General features: G+C 38.9%; 1 protein-coding gene across 2 annotated transcripts in view; it reads left to right on the forward strand.

Moving 5' to 3' along the window:
- The window catches only part of ZNF407 (zinc finger protein 407), a 431,800-nt gene that overhangs the window by 285,094 nt on the left and 121,359 nt on the right, over positions 1 to 25,347 (forward strand). For both annotated transcript variants that reach the window (XM_074987526.1, XM_074987527.1), the window contains one exon: positions 7,989 to 8,167. In XM_074987526.1, coding sequence (XP_074843627.1) covers positions 7,989 to 8,167 — 179 coding nt within the window. The remainder of the gene's footprint in view (positions 1 to 7,988; positions 8,168 to 25,347) is intronic.

The following is a 25,347-nucleotide window of genomic DNA, read 5'->3' on the forward strand; positions in this document are numbered from 1 at the left end:
TCTTTCGAAATATCTTCTACCTTTGTTAACTGCCAATTCAAAATCCTACTTGTCATTTCTATTTCTTGTAGTTTTGCTGCAAAGTTTAATTATCGGTGACTGACATACAGCCATGGGCTAGATCTAACCTGGAGAGCAGTTTCATCCAGCCTCCAGACTTCTCGTGAATCTGCTGGCACATCTACATAACCCCAGAATACACACTACAAGATGTGACTTGTTCATCACATCAGTGTGTTGTCCTCTAACCTTCAGTGTGTTGTGCACTAACCTTCATCAGTGTGTACTAATGGACATTCAGTGTACACCATCAGAGTTCAAACGGACCAGTTAGAGCAAAACACACTGCACTGTACAAATCACACCCCCTCATCCAGACTCCAGCACGGCAGTCTAGTAAAACCTTGCATACAGGTGTAGAACCACTTGGCCACATTTAGGAGGCTCTGGAGAGGCATAAAATAAATGTAAGTAATTACCAATAAGGTTTATCTTTACCTATTTCTCTCTTAATAATTTCTGCTGAATATAGCAAGGTATTGTATCTGGCCTGCCCTATGAAATGAGTTTTACACCCCTGGTTTCAGTAGTGTAGAAGGCCTTTGGCAGGGCCTGCACACCAGGAGGAAATTTACCCATACTAACTCAGAGGAAATGTCAGATAAATCTGTTTACTCAATGCACTGTTCCACTGTCTTTTCTTTCAAATATAACTAGTGACATACATGCAGTTGTCAGATGTACTTCAGATTATGTACATTTCTGTACAGAAAGAGGCTGTTTGTGCCTAATACCCTGGAGAAACTTTTAAAGAACAGTTCATTTTTGTGAGAATATGAACCCTGAAATATAACTCTCTAAGACATTGTGGATGAAATAATAAGTATTATGTCCCATTCATGCCCCTAAAACCTTCAGTCTGCATGCCTGCCATGTCTTCTGAAGTTCGTGGTCACTGCGTAATAGAAAAGTGCACATAACCTGTGTATTTCACAAGCAAAGATTCTACTAAAAATGTTTGGGCCATGGTAGGAAGAAATCTCCAGGCACTCCCTTTTGGCATCTGGCATAATTCATTTCTATCTGTAAAATCAACATTTTCAGGTTTGGTTGCAAAGTCACAAAAAAGAAGGGAACCACAGTAATCTCTCTCTGGCTGTGGAAGTCAAAAGGAAGAAACTAATCCCTTTGGCTCATATTTTAAAGGTTTTTATGTTTTTCTGCAGCCAGCATTGCTAGACTTAACTGGTTTATGTGCCTTAGGCTAGGTATACACTTAGGCTACTGTTACACTACAGTGCTCTGATGACAGAAGTCAGTGTTCTAAGAGATTTCCTGACAAAACTTCTGTCGACAGAGTGCGGCCACACACACAAGCCAATCGGAAGAGTGCTCTGCTCTGTTGAAGAGCAACTGGACTGCCTGGCCACTCTTTGCGACAAAACAAGAACTCAGAAGCACAGCAGACAGAGCTGCCAATTGTTCTGGATGCCTGGTCTGTCAAGAGAAGCCCCCTCCGCCCCCCCAAGACCATCCATACAGCTTTCTTGTTGACAGAATCTGTCAACAGCAGTGTTATGCCTCATGGCTCTTAGGCAAAACACTGCCATCAAAAATGCTGCATTTTGTGTGTGGACGTTCCACCAGTTTTGTTGACAAAACTGGCATTTTGTTGTCAAAACTTGGTAGTGTAACCATAGCCTTACATCAGTATATCACCTTCACTCAGGGGTGTGAAGAATCCACACCCTTGCATAATGTGAGTATATTGACCTTGCCTGTGGTGCAGATAGCAGTATGTCAGTGTGAAGAGTTCTTCAGCTGATTTAGCTACTGCCTCTTGCAGAGGTGAAATCAGCTGTCAATGGGAGATGCTCTCTTGTAGGAGTACAGCTGTCCTCATTGAAGCGCTACAGGTTGAACCTCTGTCATCTGGCATCCTCGGGATCTGACTAGTGCTGAACCAGAGAATTTGCCAAACCAGAGAATTTGCCTAACCACAGGAAGTCAATATTGTCTAGCAGCTTTTCCTAACCTTCCACTGCTTACCAGGCTTTTAGAAAACATTTAGGAGTAAATTAGAGCTAAATAATAGCACAGAACACTGAGAGCCAGGATTGGTGGCTGTAAACAAACTTTATGGAGCCTCAGGAAGATTAGCCAGACCCGTGATAAGTGGTCAACCAGCTAATTAAAATCATTCCAGGCCATGGATGTTGCTAAACCAGAAAGCGCTGGACTAGAGAGGTTCAATTTATACAAAGGTGTAGCTGCACAAGCTCCTAAGTCAGCTAAGCAAAGCAATACCTGAAGAGCTGTAAAATATAAGCCAAAATATAGGTCAGTTTAGCTGTGATCATAAAATGTAGAATTAAATATTTTAAACTGCATATTGTGTTTGCCCTTTAGAAAGGTTGATAATGTAATTAGTTAAAATGGTGCCGGTTGTCCTACAATGCAATTCATGTCTAAAATTGCAAGATTTTTTTTTGAGGGATATACTGTCATATGTTGTCATGAAATCATAGAAGTAGCTTGTCTGTGGGCTTAAGATCCTTTTGAGCCCACCCTTCTGGAACACTCTACAGCCACTTCTGCCAGCTCCTTTAATCTCAACTTTTTGTTATTATTTATTATTTATATAGACCCATAAATATGCAAGGTATTTTAGAAAAACCCAAAAACATTGCCTTAAGAAATTAAGCCACAGAAAGGTAGCTGTGTTAGTTTGTATCTTCACAAAACAAAAAAGTAGTCCTGTAGCATTTTAAAGACTAACAACATAATTTATTAGGTGATGAGCTTTCATGGGCAGACCCACGTCTTCAGATCTGGAAGTGGTGCTGAAAGTGAACTGGTACAACAAATGGATAACAAAGAGATAGAAAAAAATGAAATGAAAACTGACAAATCAGCTAAATAGGACAGAAGGGGGTGCAAAGAGTGGGGATGAGGGGGAAGTAAATTGCTTACTTCAGGTGTCTATTAAGTTAAGTGACGTGCCTGAAATGACTACAAATATCAAAGTGGGGAGGCTGTCTCTGCAATGTGTAAGGTAATTGCTATCTCTGTTGAGGCCAAGTCTAACAGTCTCAAATTCTGGCAGACAAAGATATAAATCAAGCACTAGATGTTGAGGGTGTAGTGGCAGTATAGTGATAGACACTGGAAGACCTTTTCAAAAGCAGTGACTTTTTAAAAAACACTTGGAAATTTGGTAGAAGATCTGAGGTGAACAGCAGATATCAATGGTAGTGCATAGGAAAAGAGGACTGCGTGGCATGTATGGTTTGAGTACCAGAGAATTAGAAGAGTGGTAATATGAGATTAGTAGCTTTTGCTTGGTATATTAGTAAAGGATGAGAAGCTGGTGAAGGGATTCAAGAAGGAGGACGGACCTGCTGGAAATGGTAGAAGAGGTACGAAGTTCTCTCTGCATAATTTTGGCTGGGCTGGAGGATAGGATGGGCTGACAAATAAACAGGTGAGAGCAATATTTTTCCCTTTTTGAGTTCTAACACAAGGCCACAAAAAAAAGAAAGACTGAAATGTGGAGTTGGCTTTTAGAAGTAATGGTAGAGAAGGAGGGATGGATTTCAGTGATACGGGGAAAAATTAAAAGTAAACAACCAAGAGGAGTTGACAATCTGACCACTATTTAAAAGTAGTCCTTTACTCCATGACATTTACTGCAGTGTGATACATGTTATACAGCCACATTTTCCTTTTTTATGAACTAAACGCTAATTGTGGCATTTCAGATACCACTGTGCAACTGGTGGCAGCTACTGACTTATCATGTTTGCACCATTGAACACAATTCTTTAGAGTGAGCCATTCTCCCTTCTCCTACAGCATACCTTGAGGAAAAATCTCCATCTTTCTGTTCATTATCACCTGCAGCACTTTTGTGGAGATATCCATATTGCCCTTTAACATCATTCCAATGGGGCTCACAAAATATTTAATCTACCCCGTCCATGTCCTGTAGCAACAAGCGTTGTGTGGAAGAAAGGAGAAAGGGAAACTTTCTACTTCACTTTTCTACGTCTGCATTTTCATATATTGGTTATGTCTACACGGGCAACCTCTGTCAGAAGAGGTCACTGACAACAGAGAAATCTTGGCAGTACCTCTATTGACAGATTGCATCTATGCAGAAAAGCAGATTGAAAGAGTGAGTCGCTGTGTCGACAGAGAGCAGCCACACTGCCCTGCCCTCTGTTAAGAAAATGGCTGACAGGAAGCTCTACAAACAGGGCTGCCTGGGTAACCGGAAGCTCTCTCTCTCAACAGAAGTGCCTACACGAGCTCTGTTCACAAAACACTGTCGACAGAGGCCTTATACCTAAGCAGGAACACGGATAGCGTTGCTGACTCAACAGCTGAGTTTCATCAACAAACTGTCAACAGAGCACTTTAACTGTGTAGACGCTCGGCAAGTTTTGTCGATAAAAGCCCAGTTTTGTCGACAGAAGCTGCCCATGTAGACATGGCCAACTGTAGCCAATAACTCTAAACTACTGCATTCTGTACCATGAATATGCATTCTGTGCATGCACAGAGAATAAATGCCACACATACCTAAATTCATTCAAACTAAGAAATAACTTATAAAGACAAAAACAGTTGCTCATATTAAGGAATAACAATAATAATTTAACTTAACATCTATTTTAGTTTTATTGGAATGTTCAGCGGTTTTAGAAGCCATGTTTATTTGTCTGAGATCACACAAGAGCTGAATTAAAATCCCAAAGACTGACATTATTCAGATTTTTGAAGCAGAAGAATTCCTTTTGGACTGAACTCTTCATTGCTAAATTTCAGCATTATTTTAGACCTTTATCTCAGACTTTATAACTCCTGAAAGTGGAGTCTATAACACAAAACCTTTCATATGTTTAACTATCATCATTATTCCAACACTAAAATATTTAGCTATATGATTATAATGCCACAATTTTAGTGCAAATACAGTACTTCTTAAAGTCACAATCATTTGAGTTAAAATTATTTAAATTCCAGGAGTATAATATGAAATACGATGTTTGGTGTTTTATATGTCAGATATGGAATAATGTATTTGCCAAGCACTAAGGACAAGACTGATAATGGAGCAGGCAGTCAAGGCACAGTGAATAATTAAAAAAACATTTTATATGCAGTACATTATTGTCATGTCATATTTAAGGGTATTACTTGGCTTCAAAAGTGCCTGGATTTGCCACTTGTCACCTTCGTGGGTTATTTTATTATCACAATCCTTTGCACTGCAAACTAATAAGGGAAACCATTTGTAATGCCTTATGATCTCTTATTCCTGAGTTACGGTTAGGCCTTTCTGTGCTCAACACATAGACAAATGTTTCAGTTGATGAGTTGATCAGCACATAGCTAAGTTTAGTCAGAGAACTTTTAACCAGGGTTAAACAAATGAGATTTTAAAGTGGCACAGTTTACAGTGGTTACGAGCTCACAGATTAAATGAGGGAGCACTTCCCAGGCACATAGCTGGAACAGGTAATATTTCTTTCAAAACTATTAGATACATTTCTAGAACTTTTATAGTTCACAGAAATATTTTCAAGTATTGAAAGAACAATTTTAATGTAATGCCTTAGTGTTCATCTAAGGGAATGGTTAGTTTTCTAGCACTCAAATTAATATTCTATTCTATAATTTTCCATTATAGTGGATCCCTCATATGAGGTTATTGAGCTGTTTTCTGCTTCCACTGAAGTGTCTATTATAAACTCTTTTAAAAAAAAAACACACCTTTTACTGTAACACCACTTAGTTTTAAGGTCCTGTCCAGAAAGATGCTGAGAACCTGCCACTCCTATTCATTTCTGTAAACATGATAAATTCATTCTCTGATGTACTAAATCAGATGGATAGGATACAGGGTGAGCTTGCAGAGCTCCAAGAGGCAGATATTAGCTTTACAGGGCCATCTCTGAATTGGAAGCGAGCATTCCAAATGGAACAGGTTGTGGTAATCAAGCTCGTCTTAGGTAGTTTATAGGTGCCTGTCACTATGACATACAAACACCATTGCACCACATAAGCAGGCTTCAGCTGAATGCTATCTTTAATGTCATGAACTGTATTCTCATCTTCTTAGAACTTATTTTAAATATTGTTTATTTGTATATTTTCTTTTCCATTCATGTCTGAAACTGAGTTGATAGAATTTCCATATAACTTTTGAGTAAAGGCAGAGTCTTTTAACTGCTGACACTTGGAACAAGTATTGAAAAATAGTGTCTACAGAGCTAATGAAGTATTCCCAAGCATCAATAAATGGAAGCACTTATGTTCCTTGCTTTGATACATGAAATATATATCAATTACATCTGCTAACAAACCTTTCTATGATGCTGTAGGTGTTTTTTTTGTTGTCGTTTGGTTTTAGTTTTGGTTTGAATTGATACATACTGAATAATCAGGAAATTCTAACTGAAGCTGGGTGTGAATCTTTGGTAAACTTTTTTAGATATAAATTCATTGTTACTGAAACCCTTCACTCTTTTTAAAAATGTGGTTAAGAAGCTTCACCGCAATTTTTTCAAGTGTCCAAAATGAACATTGCATCCCACACTTGTGTGCATGCCAACTCCTCTGCAGCCAGACATACCCTGATTTAAATTAGGGTCTGTGTGTGGGCGTACACACACCATTGAAGAAATTGAGACACAGATCCTCTCCCCTCTCTCAAGATCACTGTAGATATTATAATCTCTTCAGGAGTTAATGGTCTATCCTTACAGGATCACTTGCAAAGATTCTGCTGGGGTCTATGAACTTTGTAGAGAAGTAACAGAGAGGTAGCCGTGTCAGTCTGTATCTTAACAAAACAAAAGAGCAGTCATGTAACATGTTAAAGACTAACAAAATAATGTATTAAGTGATGATCTTTCTTGGGGCAGACCTACTTCTTCCGAGCTGGAGATAGTGGAAATATTCCCACTACATCACTATCTCCAGATCTGAACAAACAGGCCTGCTCCACGAAAGCTGATCACCTAATAAAGCATTTTGTTAGTCTTTAAAGTGCTACATGACTGATTTTTTTTGTTTCATATTAAAAATTCATGTGAACACCAGGTCAGCTTTTTAATGTAAGCATCAATGATTACCTGCAACTAGACCCTAGATAACGGAATGGGGGTCAAAAAAGTCAAAGAAAGTACATCAGTTCTGCTAGCTTATGGAGTTTTGTAGATTTTATGTTCCCCACTCACACACATCCAAAATATTAAAAGATTTTTGCAAGGTTGAAAAAAACACTGTTCATTTTGTAAAATTCTTAACCTTCCAGACTCATAATTAATTGGAAACTTCTACACTTTCAGAGATTTCAACTAGAAGACACATTTTGGCTGTGGCTACACTGCCCCTTCCTTTCGGAAAGGGCATGCAAATGCGGCCAAGCAGAAATTCATATGAGCTATGGATTTAAATATCTTGTGCCTCATTTGCATATTCATATGGGATCTCAGTTCCTGAAAATCTGATTTTGAAAGCCAAAACAGACATGTAGACAGGGTTCATTCCTTTAGGAAGAAGAGTGCTTTCGAAAGCGGAGTTTCCTTTTGAATGAACTTCATCTACATGGCTATTTTGGCTTTTGAAATCAGCTCTTCTGGAATCAAGATTCTGCATGACTATGCAAATGAGGTGCAAGATATTTCAACCTATGCTTCATTTGCGTTTTCGATCGCCCACATTTACATGCCCCTTCCAAAAGGGTGGGTCAGTGTAGTCACAGCCTTTCTGTGCAAGTTAAGAGTATGTCAGAAACTGGCATAAAATTGAAAGCTAGTTTCTATTGTAACTGTGATGTATTTAACATTGAGACCCTCCCAACTACCTCTCCTTAATAACAAAAGGATTTAATTTTCAGTATTTGAATTTGTTGCATGGCCACTTGGAATATGTATGCATGTATAATATAATTTAACTCTTTTCTTTTCAATTTTTAGGTCTAACTGTGCTGAAAATATCCGTAAGCATATCTTGCATACAGGAAAGCATGAAGGAGTAAAAATGTATAACTGCCCCAAATGTGATTATGGAACCAATGTCCCAGTGGAATTTCGCAACCACCTGAAGGAACTACATCCTGACATTGAAAATCCTGATCTAGCTTACTTGCATGCTGGTAAGACTATTCTCTTTGTTTACAGATGGTCCACTTTTCTAAATGACCACCCTCACAGGATTGCAATAGGAGTGCTGGCTTTTCTATGTTTCTCTCATTTCTTCTGAAGAAACAAATGATTTTAAATAGACTCAATCCACTTCCAGATTTCACTAAGAGATGAAGGTGATGTATTTAGTATTGAGACCAATCTGCATTTCACACAGAAATTCTGTGTTTACACATGTAAATGGGAGGTATTCACCTCCAGTTTAGATGGTCATCTTTGAAACCTGAATGAATGTATGTAAAAAGTATTGATTATATTTTGTGTTTTTAAAAGGTAGAACAGTGTAACAACATCATGAAATGAAATGCTAAATTATATATATATATATATATATATATATATATATATATATATATATATATATATATATATATAGTCAAAAGTCCTGAGAGTTCACAAAAATCAGCGGAATACTTAAAACTATGAAATATAATCTCAGAGAAGCTAGCTTTGTTAGAATATGAACAAGGAGCTGGTAGAGTTTAAAAAACCAGTATGTTTGGTTTCATGAAATAATGTAAGAGGGCTACAACACATTCTGCTTTTTCTCATAGTGCTTCTACCAACTTTTGTACTGATTGTTAGTGTCAGAGCACATTCTGGCCCTTCACTGCCCTAAATGAAAGTATCATTTTCACTACCCCCTTTAAAAAAATAGATATGCTCAGTATAACACTGGAGTAGGAAACACATAAGCAGCTGCTTAAACTTTAAATGTGTGAGTAGTCCTGTTGAAGTTAATCAGATACTTACATACTTAGAGTTAAGCAGGTGCTAAGTGCTTTGTTGGATCATGGCCTATATAAGGAACCTCAAAGGAGTCTTGCATAAATATGAATTAAAGTCTTCTGTGCTCTGTCTTCTGTAATTTTATTAGTTGTAATAGTATTTTTTATAGAACCATTACTTTGCATGGGTCTTTGCAGAGATTTAAAATGCTCATGGTCCTTTATTTCAAAGAGTTTACTTTCCAGCTGAATATAAAAATAAATAAAAGAGAGAACTAGAATGAGGAGCAGGGAGGGAGCTAAACAAATAAAAATAATATGAGGTATAAAAATAATGAACAAATGAGATACGTTCTGGAAGTTTTAATTTGGAGACTGAGGTAGGTCAAGGAGTAGAGAACACAAGAATGGAAGTAATCGCTAGATAACAAACCCAAAAAGTTGAAAGAGGGATTTGAAGCAGGCCTATAAGGCTATGTCTAGCCTGCTGCCCTTTTCTGGGATCACAGAATCACAGGGCTGGAAGGGACCTCAGGAGGTCATCTAGTCCAGCCCCCTGCTTCAAGCAGGATCAACCCCCACTAAGTCATCCCAGTCAGAACCTTGTCCAGCTGGGACTTAAAAACCTCAAGGGACGGAGAATCCACCACCTCTCTAGGCAACGCATTCCCATGCTTCACCACCTGCCTGGTGAAGTAATTTGTCCTAATATCTAACCTACACCTCTCCCTCTTCGACTTCAGACCATTACTCCTTGTTCTGGCATCTGACACCACTGAGACCAGTTTCGCACCCTCCTTTTTAGAGCTCCCATTCAGGAAGTTGAAGGCTGCTATTAAATCACCTCTGAGTCTTCTCTTCTGTAAACTAAACAAGCCCAAATCCCTCAGCCTATCCTCATAGGTCTTGTGCTCCTGACCCTTAATCATTTTTTTTGCCCTTCGCTGAACCTGCTCCAGCAAATTCACATCCTTTTTATACTGGGGGGCCCAAAACTGGACACAGTATTCCAGATGTGGCCTCATCAGTGCCGAATAAAGAGGAATAACTACTTCTCTAGATCTGCTTGAAATGCTCTTCCTAATGCACCCTAGTATACTGTTAGCCTTCTTGGCTACAAGGGCACACTGTTTACTCATATCCAGCCTTTCATCCACCATAACCCTGAGGTCCCTTTCCATTGTACTGCTGCTGAGCCAGTTGGTCCCCAGCCTATAACAATGCTTGGGATTCTTCTGCCCCAGTTGCAGGACTGTACACTTCTCCTTATTGAACCGCATCAGATTTCGTTTGGCCCCGTCCTCCAATTTATCCAGGTCCCTCTGGATTCTCTCTCTGCCCTCCAACGAATCTACCTCTCCCCCTAGTTTTGTGTCATCCGCAAACATGCTGAGGGTGCAATCCTGTCCCTCATCCAGGTCATTAATAAAGATGTTGAATAACACTGGCCCCAGAACCGAGCCTTGTGGCACTCTGCTTGAAACCAACCGCCACCCAGATATTGAGCTATTGACCACTACTCATTGGGCCTGACAATCAAGCCAGCTTTCTATCCATCTTATAGTCCAAGGATCCTATCTATATTTCCTTAACTTATGGACAAGAATGTTGTGGGAGACTGTATCAAAAGCCTTGCTGAAGTCAAGGTATATCACATCCACTGACTTCCCCAGGTCCACAGAGCTTGTTGCCTCATCATAGAAGCTAATCAGATTGGTCAGGCAGGACTTGCCCCTGGTGAATCCATGTTGGCTACTTTTGATCACTTTCCCATCTTCCAAGTGCTCCAAAATAGATTTCTTGAGGATTCCCTCCATTATTTTCCCAGGGATTGAGGTAAGGCTGATGGGTCTATAGTTCCCTGGATTGTCCTTCTTTCCTTTTTAAAGATGGGCACTATGTTTGCCTTCTTCCAGTCATCCGGTATCTCCACTGGTCTCCAAGGATAATGGCCAAAGCTTCAGCAATGACCTCTGCCAATTACCTCAATACCCTGGGGTGCATTAAATCCAGACCCATGGATTTGTGCACATCTAGTTTTCCTAGATAGCTCAGAACTTGTTCCTTCCTCACCCATGGTTGCCCTCCACCTTCCCATACTGCATTGTTTAGGACCATCATGTGGAAGTTGACTTTGTCTGGTATCGAGGATGTGAGTGACGTAAGAATAAATTTGAATATTGATTAGGCTAAGTCAGTCACACCAGAGCAATGGACTGGACTAAAACTGAGTCCTTACCAATGCTCCCAGGATTTTACCCCGCGACCCTGCTCGCCGTCTACGGTGGGTCTAATCACAACGGGGTTTCAGGGTGTGTGAACTGTGCTGCTGCGGTGTGTTTACCCAAGGAAGAAATGCGGACAAGGTGTTAGGTTCAAACAGGGAGAAAGGATTTATTTAACAAAGTAAAAATGTGGATTATGGTAAGCTAGGTGACACAAAATATATGGACCCTTGTTTTTTTTTGAAATAAGCACAGGATTTGAATACTAATTGGCTTATAGCCTTAAACAATAGGTAACTGCTATAACAGCACTGCTATCTAACCCCTTAGCTACTTACTGCGCTTCCGGGACGGGCCGTGCAGCCTTCGATGCGTGCTGTAAAATGGATAGGATAACTTCAGAGCTGTATTGTATTTATTTATTCCTGGATCTTCCTGAGGTTCACCAGGTCGCTCAACCCTTGGCCGACTACCGCAGGGAGCAGATCTTACTTAGAATAAGAATTTGCCTGCGCTAAGCTAGGTCAATTCTCTAGTTAAGTGGGTTGCCCTGCTGGCCAAGCAGGGGAGAGCCCAGTATATGTGGGGTTTCCTTCTGAGAGGTTATCCCCTTAGTTAAATGGTGGGGTTTTCCTAGTTAAAGGTTATCCCCTTAAAAATGGTACTGCCTATTTCGACCACCTTGTTATGGTAGCCCTTTATTGCAGACCTTCATTACCCTTAAAGGGTTACTAAGAACACCAGGGTTTTCCCTTTATAGGGTTATCCCTGACTGCTCTACCCTCCTAAATAGGGGGGAGCTTATAGCTCTGGATTATAATTATAAAGCAGTTTGCCTAACTACCCTTCTGTGTGCATGTAATAGTTTTAGGCTAGACCAATAGCATTGGCCTCCTGTGCCTTTACACAGAGACAAGGGGTACAAAATATAAGACGTAGATCATGGACTTGGGGAAGTCCCAATCCACTCTCTGTTACAAAACTATATAAAGCTATTCCTACATTAACTGCTCACCAAATTACTTATATTGACTTTAAACCCAGACCACAAATACCTCCTTATTCCTGCTCTGTAATCCAGGCGCTGGGCCTGTAGTTCTCTTCGAGCTAGGAAGTTATGACCCTCACGGCGCGCTTGTACGGCAGCCGCGTCAGGTCAGATAGTAAAGGAGGAAGAAAAAGAGAGCCAGGAGGAAAAACCGGCTTGGTTAACAAAAACCTCCTGTGTTTTTTAGGAACGACCGTGATATTTCAGACACCGGCCTGAGCTAGGGTCGGTGACTGGAAGGGCAGGGTCGCTGCTGCGGTTTCCCCGTGCAGGGCACCGTTGTTTAGGCGGTGCAGTCTGCCAGGCAAACCCTCCGGATAAAAGAACCGGAGCCTTACTAGTGATTTTTTGCTCTTTGTAGACTGGAGCTCTTCTGGTCTTCTGGCTGGAACTCTTCTGTTCTTCGTCGGCCCACGGCGGCTAGCGAGCGATGACTGACACGCAGGTCAGCTTTGGCTCTTCCGCCAGCGATGTTCGGCTACAGGCTCAGTCCAGCTCTTAGCTCAGTCCTTCTCTGTAGTCTTCTTTCTTCTTTGTCTGCTCTCCTCCGAGGTCTGGTCCGGAATGCCCCAAGCAGGGCTGCTCTCCTGAATATATGCTGCCTGGGTGGACCTGTTTGACAACTTCTGCCTGCTAGGTCCTCCTCAGTGCCACAATGTATCAAAGGGGCATTTGACTACTACATATGTATAAGGATTCTAAATTAACCAATCAGTTTGAAACCTTTCAAACCATAACTTCATACATATTCATAGCCCGCCGAATATTAATTGCAACTGTCATTCTCTAACTGTCATTTTCCAGCGGCCATTTTGTGTATCTAAACACCATTTTAACAGTAAATATATTTTTCAATTTATCTAATTTTGATGTGGTTTGTGAGGGAAATATGTCACCACTGCTGGTAAAGCAGATTATAAATTTTAAATGCTTAGCTTAAGGGCTGTTTGGTCAGGATGCAGGGCAACCACACAGACACCACGGCTCATGGACAGGGACATATAAATCACCTCAGAAGAGGATTTTTCTACGTCTGGGAAGACTGAGGCAAAGAAAGCATTGAGTACTTCAGCTTTTCCTGAATCATCTGTCACTAGGTTACCTCCCTCATCCAGTAATGGCCCCACACCTTCTCTGATAACCTGTTTATTGTTGACATGCCTGTAGAAACCCTTCTTGTTACTTTTCACATCCCTTGCCAGCTGCAGTTCCAATTGGGCTTTCGCTTTCCTGATTACTGCCCGGCATTCTCCAGCCGTATGATTATACTCCTCCTTAGTCAACTGTCCACATTTCCATTTCTTGTATGCATCCTTTTTGAATTTAAGCTGACTCAGGATTTCCCTGTTAAACCAAGCTGGTTGCCTACCCTGTTTGCATTTCTTACTATGCAACGGGATTGTTTGTTCCTGTGCCTTCAGTAAGACTTCTTTAAAATACTTCCAGTTCTCTTCAACTCTTTTCCCCTTCATCTTTGTTTCCCAAGAGATCCTGCTCATCCGTTCTCTCAGGGAGTCAAAGTCTGCTCTTCTGAAATCAACGGTCTGTATGTTACTGCTCACTTTACTTACTTTTGTCCGGATCATGAAATCTACGATCTCATGCTCGCTGCAGCCCAGGTTCCCTCCCACTTCTATTTCTTCTACTAATTCTTCCCTGTTTGTGAGCAGCAGGTCAAGTTGCGCACGGCCCCTGGTCGGTTCCTTCAGCACTTGTACCAAGAAGTTATCCCCAACATTCTCCAAAAACTTCCTGGATTGTCTGTGTGCTGATGTATTGGTCTCCCAACAAATGTCTAGATGAATAAAGTCTCCCATGAGAACCAGGGCCTGTGATTTGGAAGCTTCACTTAGCTGCCTGAAGAAAGCCTCATCTATCTCATCTCCCTGATCTGGCATCCTATAACAGACACCGACTACAACATCACCTCTGTTACTTCCACCTCTAAGCTTAACCCAAAGACACTCAACTGAATTTTCTCCTTCCTCATACTGGAGCTCTGAGCAATCATACTGCTCCCTCACATAGAGCACAACTCCTCCTCCTTTTCTCACCTGTCTGTCCTTCCTAAACAATTTATAACCTTCCATGACCGTGTTCCAGTTATGCGAATCGTCCCACCAAGTCTCCATTATTCCAACCACCTCATACTTGTTTGACTGTGCCAGGGCCTCTCATTCTTCCTGTTTTTTCCCTAGGCTTCTGGCATTAGTGTACAAGCATCTTGGAGAAGGGGCCAATTGCCCCACTTTCTCCTCTTCACCCAGGAAACCCACTTGATTGTTCCCTCCTCCTTCCCCACTTACCTCAGGGCTTGTGTCACCTTCCCCTGACAAACCTGGTTTAAAGCCCTCCTCACTAGGTTTGCAAGCCTGTCCGCAAAGATGCTCTTTCCTCTTTTAGTGAGGTGGATCCCATCTCTTCTCAGCAATCCCTGTTCACAAAACAGAATCTCATGGTCAAAGAAACCAAATCCTTCCCTGCTACACCACCTACGCAACCACATGTTTACCTCTGTGATAAGACGATCCCTATGTGGGCCCCTTCCTTCCACAGGGAGGATAGACGAGAAGACTACTTGTGCTCCGTATTCCTTGATCTTCCTTCCGAGGGTTACGTAATCTGCCATGAAAGTTGTTCTTGGCTGTATCATTAGTTCCTACATGAAGATATCATAAGTCCCCTGGAAAAGCTGTGTTGTGTCCAAGGAACGTGTCTGCTTTTCCAAAAACAGTTTTAGAAAAGCAGAGGCATTCTTTCACCATCCCTGTAAACCTCGTTCTATGAGGAAGAGGACATGGCTCAAAATGAGTTTGTTTCCTGAAATTTGTCACTGTGTAGCTGTACCAAATTTTGGAAAAGTGTCTTTCAAAAGTAAACTGTGTATCTTTTCCTGAATGTTCTTTGTTGTCTAGACATACCCTAAGCATGCCTGATACGTGGGAAGAAGGTTAGGACTTTCCAAAGTAGAAAGCGGCAAGAAAAAAAAAGGTACAAAGATCAAAATCAGTGCATGACTTAAGGAGCAATAGAAGAAGAGATGTAGTCTGAGTCAGAGATTGAACATAAGGATGATAAATCAGATCTCAGTTTGGAAAGACTCAGCAGGCATGGGTTGGGGAAAATAGTCAAAGCAGATTAATTGCTGAATGTTGGAAAGAGGGGAGAGACAGGGCAGCTAGAGAGGAACAGGTTACTACAGTTAGATTATGCCTGTGATGAAGTACTCATCTTAAAGACAGGCATTTTTGAGGTCAAATTCAGTCAAGAAATGTTTCCTCCAAAGACTTCTCCACAACTAAAGACTGTGTAACACCACCTGCCTGTGTTAGTGAGAGGTTAGGAATTTGTATGCAAAACATGCAAGTTATAAAATGTTCGCATGGCACCTTTCAGTGCAGTCAACCAACATTTTTAAAAACCTACACAACTGTATACTATTGTGAGTGGAGGTAGTCTACTTAATTATGCTATAGCTTTCCATCTGCCAGGTATTCTAACCCGTTCTGGGATCACTCATCATCTCATTTCAGCACATATTACATAAAACTTGGATGGGCAAATAAAAGTCCATTTGGCCAAATACCAGTTTCACATATGTCAGAGATCGTGTTTCACCATATTTCTGATAAAAGGAAATGAATATTGGACTTGAAACCTAAGTCCAGACATTATAGTCTCTTACCACAGCAGTCTCACACAACATATTTCTTCCATTTTGAATGCATTTGCCACAGAAATTTTTATGCAGTTTATGTAGCAGTGTACATCTATGTGAATGAGTTATTCATTGCTGCATACTATGGCGAGGATTTGTACTGATTACATTAGCAACAGGGAAAAGTTGTCGTAAAGATGTTTGCTGCTAGGGATACTACTCTATTTCTTGTTTTGGAGAGACTCTGTAATGCTAAAGGCATAATAGGATACTGTGTAAATGTACCAGTGGCGAGTAAGAATTATGTGTTGTGAAGTAATGTCTGTTTCAGAACACAGAACAAGTGTGTTGCAGTATTATTTGCAGAAAAGTGATAGGGTCAGGTGGGACTGACAGATGGTGGGAGAATCTATTTGGAATGTTTGAAATCCTTCCTCATTCAGGCTGTGTCTACATTGAGCCCAAGTGCCAGCAGTTTGATGCAAATAAGTAGTCTCGAAAATGCAAAATGGCAGCTCATTTCTATATTTGCACACCTACTGTGCATATTCATGAAGCTAATTTGCATATCTGTGGCAGAAATCAAGCTGTGTAAACATAGTTCTGGTGGCAAAAACTCCCTTAGTTGGCAGCCCTTTATCCCTGGAAAAAATCAGACAGAAGAGGCTGCCAACAAAGGGTGTTTTTGTTGGCAGAACCACATCTACATCTCTTGATTTCTGCCATGGACATGTAAATTAGTCTCATGAATATGCACATTAACACCAAAATATGCAAATGAAACACCATTTTGCATTTTCAAGACTGCTTATTTGAATGAAACTGTCAGAACTAGGGCTCAGTGTAGACATAGCCTCAGAGCATAAATATATACATTACCTCAAAGTCAGTCAAAGGCTTACAGCTATATTCCTTGGTAAATCGCAATAGATACTCTTGCATCTCTTCCAACAATAGTGATCAAAGAGATTTTTTTGTTTCTCAGGCCCTTTGTGTTTAGTCTGTAACAGGCCCTGCATTTGAACAGAAGATTTTTTTAAATTCCTTAAGAAAGATTGTGTTTTAACTCTAGTGCATTGCTGAAACAGTTTCACTTAAACCATAGTCTCTGTTAATTCAAATACTATATTGCAGCCAAACTATTCAATTATTTTCTTTGCTGTTTTTCATACAATTCTGTTTTTGAAAATTTCACTCTTGCTGGTACTGTATAATATCATGCAGTAGTATATAATCCAGAAAGTGTTTTATGCCTTCTCTTGAAATAGTCTGTGGCCTACTTTCTCGAGTATCTGCAGTATTTATGCGTTGGGAATTTTGTGAATGGAAATCCTGGGAATCACAATAAGCATTTATTTGCTAAAAGGTTCACATTCATAGTAAGATGATAGGTTTTACCGCCATCCACAGATGGGGGGAAAAAGTCTACTTTAGTACTGGTTTTGGGGGGGCTTGCAGCCAAAATCTGTATTAATGGGATGATCATTTGTTCCTTTCATTACTATAAGTGAAAAACACACAAAGAGCTGTAAATACAAATTAAAAATCATCTGAGAGAGTGGTCTGGAGCCATTATGAAATAGTCTCTTTGCTAAGGTTCTTCTGATGATGGCTCTTTTGATGGCATCCTTTGGTTAATAGCATTCTCACTTCTGATTCACTTACTGAGTGACTCACTGACTTGTAACTTTTGATATTGAATCAGCTATTACAAGTTGCACCAGAAAAGTGCTAATGGATTAAGTAAATGTGCCATTTAAACCTCTTTTGATGCTATTCTAAATAAGCTAGTAATAATCTTACTCTTGTAGTCAATGTTCTCTTTATTTACAGAGCACCAGAAAAAAAATAACTTATCTGTCCTTTTACAACTGTATAGCATTTTATTTTATCCCCTTCTATGAATATTACTAACAAAGTAAAAACTGAGGACATGATAAACTCCAGCTTTATCATCAGTTAGTTACTAATGCTTACTGGTAATAATTACAACCAAGATCATCAATATGGTTGTCTGCAATATCATTCATTCTTCTTCCAGAAAAATTAAGGAAAAATATGTACCATACCAAAATGCGCATGTTAATAATTTTGAAGTGTATTATAGATATTTATTAATAGGAGGATTTTAAGACTCTATTGTTGTTTTAATTGTTTAATTAAGAGACAGTGATGTTCCCAGCATCACACAAAACCTAAAGGCAGTCCCTGCTCTCCAATTTACAATCTGAAAATCCAGAGACTTATCTTCACTGACAATTTTAGCTTGCTTTCTCTTTGGTACCGACAGACTTTTGAAAGGGCAGATTTTTGAAAGATCTGTAATTATTTGTTTATGATGCATCGAATTATTGTATGGTTTTCTATAATCCACATTGCTATAGTATCAAGAGTGCTTGTGGGAAGTAGAATGAGCTGTATTTGTGGATTGTTGCTGGATTGTGTTTTCTTGTTTGTTTCGTTTTTTGTGTGTCTAATACTTTCCGTTACAGAAGAAGGACTCTATCAAAGAGAAAGGTCTGGCACTGTGCCCTATGGTTAGACTGTGGATTAATTTAATCTCCTCTGAAAGTTCATGCCACAGCCATATCCTCTTGATCAAGTTTTTTTTTTTTTTATCTCTGGCTGTCAGATACTTTGTGTTGGGCATCTTAAGCCATGTTGATCCAGAGGAGCTCAGTTATTTTGATGGCCCATGGATAGAATTGTAGTTCCTGAAGTAATCAGGTCTTCACCTGTTACAGAATTTTAAGATCAGAACCAAGGCCTTGAATTGGCAACGGAACTGGACCAAGAACCAATAGAAAGATGAAAATATAGGGCTTATTTGTTCGTAGTCATTTCCGGTTGAAACAGTGGGTGGCCACTTTCTGCTGAAACTAGAGCTTCTACATTGCATCCTTCAGCGTCAGGAAAAATGTATTATAGAACTCTGGTTGGGAGTGAATCTGTGTGGACAGATGCTAGTCTGAGAGAACAGGTGGAAATTTCTAAGCATCCTAGAGAAAGAGGAAAGTATTTTTCACTACTGGTGCTACCTGATCATTCAGCTCTAATAATCAGTTGAACAATAATCCTTGCACCATTTTGATAAATTTGGGAGGGGGAAGCAGACAGAAAAATTAAGAACACTTTAATTCTGAGTAACTGCATTCATACACAGTTTTAAAGTGGTTTAATTAATCCACTTTAAAAGTTAATTTGAATGAGTGTCCCCATGTAGACAAGCCCTTTGTCTGACTGAAGATAAGGTTTCCTAAAATAATTTTCCTTGTGATATTCTTCACAAAATACATAAAACATTCATTTAAAATATGTTAAAGAACCATATTGAAATGCAGTCTTTTTGTTGGCAATATCCCTACTGTGTTACTGACTCCTCAGATCAGAAATTCTTGGGAAGGCAGTTCAGAATCATCTGTTCAGTAAGTCAGTCCTTTATCTGGCTCTTTTCTATTTTGGTTTGGGGGAAACTACCATAGGTGTGTTTTTAATTCTTTCCAGAGTATAATGAGTAAAATGAAAAATTTCCAACTGTCTTGTTCAACGATAAATATAGGGAGCTTTTTTCTAAGCTATTACTAGTAAGCTTTTCAAAACTTTGCACTCTTCTATGCCCCACATAAATTTCTCTTGCCGTTTCCTTAGCTTCTGAGAAACGAGGTTATACCAGCAAACTTCAGTGTGATTGCATCATCAACAAGGGACAAAATTGTGATTCTATCAGTTCTAACAGTTACAATATTCATGAATGGAATCCTGAGAGTTCAAATAGTTAAGCCGAAATAAAATTGTGATCTTTATCCCACTTGACAGCTACATTTATCAAATTATTAAGGGGAAAAATTGATTGCTAAAAGTTATAGTGTGATCTATTATGTGATTTTATCAAGGTATAACTGTATTACCAAGTGGAAATTGCAGTCTTATTCAGAATGTGAATTGAACACACACAATTTCATAACACAATAATTACATTGTTCTGGCAATTTTGTTTCTGTTCTTAGCATTTTTGTTTCTTTTCTTTTGTCCTTTTTCTTTAACATCTTTTTTTCCGTTACATTTGAAAATAAAAATAGGAAAATGGGGAGGAGGAATTGAACAATGAAAATTTGCACTAACCAGTTTAATTTCACCTCATGTATTTGAATTCATCAAACCAGAAGAACATTAAATCATATGCTGCATATTAATTAACAGGTTGAAATACAGAAGCCGATGGATACATATACAAAACTATATATCTTGCCTTAAAATACATTTCTTGCCTTGTATATATAATCTCATTTACAGCCATATTTAGGTTTTTCCTTGGTACAATTTCATTGATATTTTATATTTCCACAAAAGAGTAAACTACATTTACAATGCTGTAATTTTAAAAACAAAATAAAAAAATGTCATTATTACAAAAGATAGTAAAGTCAACTAGAAGCTATTATTGTAGCAGAATATTGCTTGGGTTCCTAGCTACATAAAACAATATTTTTGATGGCTGGTTTACATTTTAAAAAAAGAAGCAGCAGCTCAACTTCAAGCAAGTTCACTCTTGTCACAGCTATTAGTGCCAGTCTTTCAATAGCATGTCAGATTGATTGGCAGACAGTCCCTTTCCTCTTTAGCGAAGAATAGTAATTTTAGTGTGTGCTTGAAATAAAAACCTAGCATAAATGATTTTCTGTTTGTAAAGGAGAAAGCTAGGTTTCTTGTAACCTATGTTCCTTGAATTGTGTTTCACAGAAAATTAAGCTATGTAGAATTCATTTGATTGTTTTTATCATTTTCTTCTAGCATTAGGGTTTGTATGCCTGAGAAAACAGCCATCTGATAGTACTTTTCCTCTGTATAGGAATGAATTATAGACTTTTGCCTTTCTAAATAGCAGTTGTCATGAAACCTGGTTGAGATCACAGAGGCTTAAGTTGCTTATGGGGTTTGTGAATCCACTGTAGCAGAACAACAAAGGCTGAACTGAATTCTTGTTACAGGTACCTCATCTTGTCAATCAGATCAGCCAACAGGTAGTGCTGTTGAGTGACGTGCAGTAGGGTAGAGTCAGCTTGTGTACCATTCTTCCGTCAGCAAGAGGTGTTGAGGTGAGTGCAGGTCCATGGCCATCTCTCTCATCAGCTCGTTAGATAGCAGTAGTGATTGTGGAATTCTTGTGCCAACCTCATAGGATAGCTAAGTCCTACAAAGCATTCCTATATCCACCATTAAGGAAATCAAGACTCTGAACATCATACTAATGACCATACCAGGACTGAATCAGTGTTTCTGTCACTTCATATGGCAACATTGCCACACCATCTGTGTGTTCTAGTCAAAGTCTATCTATATATGTTATACCAATATTTCTCCATATTAACATCTTGACACTCGCATTCTCTGTTCTTCAAATCTGTCCTTTCATATTGTGGTAAAACTGAGGTCCACAGTTATGTCACTATCATTGTTTGCTGTAGATTTTTCTGGAGAAGCCTGTGTATGCAGCTGCTCAGACTTGTTTCCATGTCCTGATTTCAAAGATTATCAAAGTCCTTGTCACCCCAACTAGTAGAGAGTACCAAGTGTAGAATGAGGGATTAGATCGGTTTATGCATTTGTGTTTGTCATGGTCCCTTGGGATACCGAGGGTGGTAGTGAACCTGATGGAGATTGATAAGATAGTCATGCTGTATACTGCATTCTGCAGACCTACCCTGTGCTCATCACGTTAGTATATGTCTTCCAGGGTGAGCTTTTATTCCTGGACAATATTGTGCTTCTGTGATGTCTTAAAAGGTCGTCTTAGTCTTACTGACCCTTTGTAAGAGGGGGCTGTTTGTCTTCTATCTAGCCCTCCTTTTTTCCCCTTACTTGCTTCAAAATATACCACCATGGCATGGTTGAATGTGGCAGCCAGGAGTTGGCACAGTCTCTAGCCCTTGTAGCATACCCCTAGAAGTAGTCTTCTTCAGACCCCTATCTTCTCTCTCCCCTCCAGGCATGCTGTCCTGCAACTCTCCTATAGTCCACCTCCTGCTAGCTCTTTCTCTCCCTCTGCTATTATTCCTCTGCATTTACTTGAAGTCAGCAGGACTACTCATGTGCTTAAAATTAGTTATATGCTTAATGTGCTCTGTTAAACTAGGCCGTAAAGCATCATTGACACAACTAAAGCAGAAGCACCTTGCTGAGCACATAGTCCTCTAAGTCTTTAGAAAGTCCCAGTTGAGCAGCCGTCTCCTAAAGCTGGGTTGTACCTGACCTCTTCAGTGTTCAGCCCCCGTAACACTCAGGGGATTAGGCTGTAACTAAGCACCTGCTCTGAAAATGTCTCAAGTTGCCAACCGTGCGCTGCACTCCAGCTGGAGTGCACAAAAAAACATTTTCCATTCTGCATAGATGGCAGGCTCATTGATTAAAAGATGATCACACACCTCTTCTAGGCAAGCTATTAGTCCATTACACTTACACATAAAGTCATCCTTCATGCAGAACATACCAAATGCTATTTTGTTGTCTTATTTTGAGCTAAAGTAGTATGTACTTACCATAAAACTTGTAATGCAGTGCTGAAATAGTATAATATAGACATACAAGAATTCCCTGAAGATAGGTCAGCACAATGAGTAAGACATGAAAGTTGAATTTTGCTAGGTTATACATATGCACAATAAATAGTATACTTTAAACATAAATAATACAGTTATAGTTTAGTGATGAATTGTCACTGCTTTCAAAGATTATGAAAGGATAAAATACATCAACAGATAATTTTAGTAGTCAGAAAAAAGTTCTAGTAAGAAAGCAATGGAACAAAGAACTACTCCTAGAAATATATTAATTCAGGAAAAAAATACACCTACTGTTTCATCAGAGTTATGCAGATTTATTTTTGTAAAGTAGAATGCATTGACTACTAAAATATTAATTTGCTTTCCTATTAGCAAAAACTCTTAGTAGCAGATGTCCCAATCCATTTCACGATCTGTAGTTGTGGTGGGTTCATAGGAAATGTAGTCATTCTGTATTCATGTGAGCTAAGTGTGTTACTACTTATTGATAGAATAAATAAAACATTTAAGAGGAATGTCAAACTACATGTTTAATAGTAAATATCAGCTGTACATTTAATATAAAAGCATAACAATGTTGTAGTGTGATCACAATTCTGAAGAGATGACTACACTGCTTGAGCATGTAAACTGACAGTGCTCCCAAGGCCTGAGGGCACTATATTTCAGTATAACCACATCTTAAACTGTGTTATTGCCTACATAATATCACCACCTGTTGGCCTTACTCACTATAGCTGTACATTGTACAGAGAATGCTTTTTATTTTGTTATTCAGCGCCGCTTCTGTTTCCTTCCTGATAATATTGCACATTTTTTTCTTTGTTTCTGTTTAGATGCTTGTACTGCCATAGAGTTACCTGCTGCACTGGAAAAGTATACTGTTTTATCTAACTAAATTGATTGATATGCATATGTGTGTAATTTGTTTAATTTGCCTTCCAACTTAGTAACATCTTAGGTCTTGAATATTGGCTTTTATTGATTGAGTTATATTAACAAATAGGCCCTGATGCAGCAAAGCTGTTAAACGTGTAACTTTAAGCATATGAGCAGTCCACTGAAATTACTTCTGTATGGTGAACTGTTTTCCTAGATTGGGACCATGATGAGTAGCTGGGCTCTCAACAACAGTTGCTTTGGAGACTCACTAGTATTGGCAATCCATGCTGAAAAGTTTTTATTTAGAATTCTCTTTTGTTTGCTTGCTTTGATTAGATGTATGCCTCACCAGTAATGCTTGACTTTGAATCTTGGTTATTAACCTTTTAGAATGAAGATGCTATGTCTATTTGACACATATTATTCTTTTTTACTTTTCTAATTTATGTTATACTTCCAACTGTTCTTTATCATTTTTCCCATTTTTTCATTTGCCCAATCTTTGGTACCTTTCAACTGCTAAATGCTGTTCCATATATCCTTAGTAACCAGGCTGGATTTTTCTGTCCCTTTTAATATTTAGGTTTTATTGGATGAATATAGATTGCACCTTCTCTAACTGTGCCTTAAATAATTGCCACTTAAGGGAATTAAGAAGTACAAGGGAAGGAAAATGCTGACCCATAGACTAAGCAAAGGGGAAAAACGTTCCCACTGGGTCCAATTTCATAAGAAGGACCATCAGGATAGTGACTAGGACCTAAAATTATGGGTTGAATGACCTCTAAAAATTATCAGTTCAAAGAGGATCTTGTCTATAATTGTTTGCACGAAAGAAAGTGGTGATAGGGAGAAGTCCCATATAAGGAAAACTGCTTCCTTTTTTCTTACTTAATGTATGAGGTGAAATTACATATCATGTAGTTTTTATGCAATGTCAGGGGATATATGGCTAATGTGGAGTGAGGTATGCGCGAAACTTATAGGTCAATTGGTGGGGAACCTCTCTTCCAAAAAGGCAGATAAATATTTTTGTACATGTTTTCAATTTATCATATTCAAACACAGTACAAAATATTCATCAGTAAGGCTCCTGAAGACTACTGCTAAATTCACATACATTGTTTTTCTACTTTAAGCTCTCATGTCTAATTCTGATATAATATGCCCTGGCAATGTAAAGGGGCCATGAAATGGGTGCTAGTTACACATAAATTATCCAGGGACCTTAATGTAAATAAACATAGAGTTCTGTAGTCTTCAGAAAATGTCAATGAGAACTCCAGGCTTCTACATAGTGAACTAAATTCACTGCTCGTACTTCAGTGAAACTTCACCCATTCATGCCAACAGTTAATTTTTTCACTGCCTTCAGAAAGGTGGGGATAAGGTATAGAGAGACAAAATTGTAAGCTAATTTCTTAGTGCCCAATGAAAAATATTTACAATTACCATACAATCAGCAAACATTTTTAATATTGTTCAGTATACCTCTTTTTAGCAAAAAAGTTTCAACAGCCTAGATGATTGTTACCCTACAATTTTTAAGGGCAAGCTTGTTGCTCTTTAATTAAAGGACAAACTGGTTGCTATCTGACATAGTCTGATATTTAGGAATTAAAATGCAGAGGGTGATCAATACATTTGCAAGCAAGTCATTAGGACAATTGGTATGTTGGTTGTATAAGTTTGTATCTGTTTCTCAGTGCAGTCAGTTCTGTTAAAAGTATACATTATGATTCCTATCTTACTGCATCAATCTGAAGACCAGGAAACAACAGTATGTAAATTCCTAGAACTTCATCTACAGAAGATTTAGGAAAATCAAATTAGCGACTTTGAAGCAAAGAGCATTTTGTCATGGTGGAAAAAAAATAAACTAAATGATTTGGCTCAGGAGACATCCAGATCTTTCACATTCTGAAAATTCATTTTATCTGAATTTTGGATTCAGAGTACACAGCTGACATTCAGATAATTAGTTTTTTTGAAAATTGCTTGGCAGCAGCTATTTAACTACTTAGATGAAA

This window comes from Carettochelys insculpta, chromosome 2 (genome assembly GCF_033958435.1).
Source record: "Carettochelys insculpta isolate YL-2023 chromosome 2, ASM3395843v1, whole genome shotgun sequence".
NCBI lineage: Eukaryota > Metazoa > Chordata > Testudines > Carettochelyidae > Carettochelys > Carettochelys insculpta.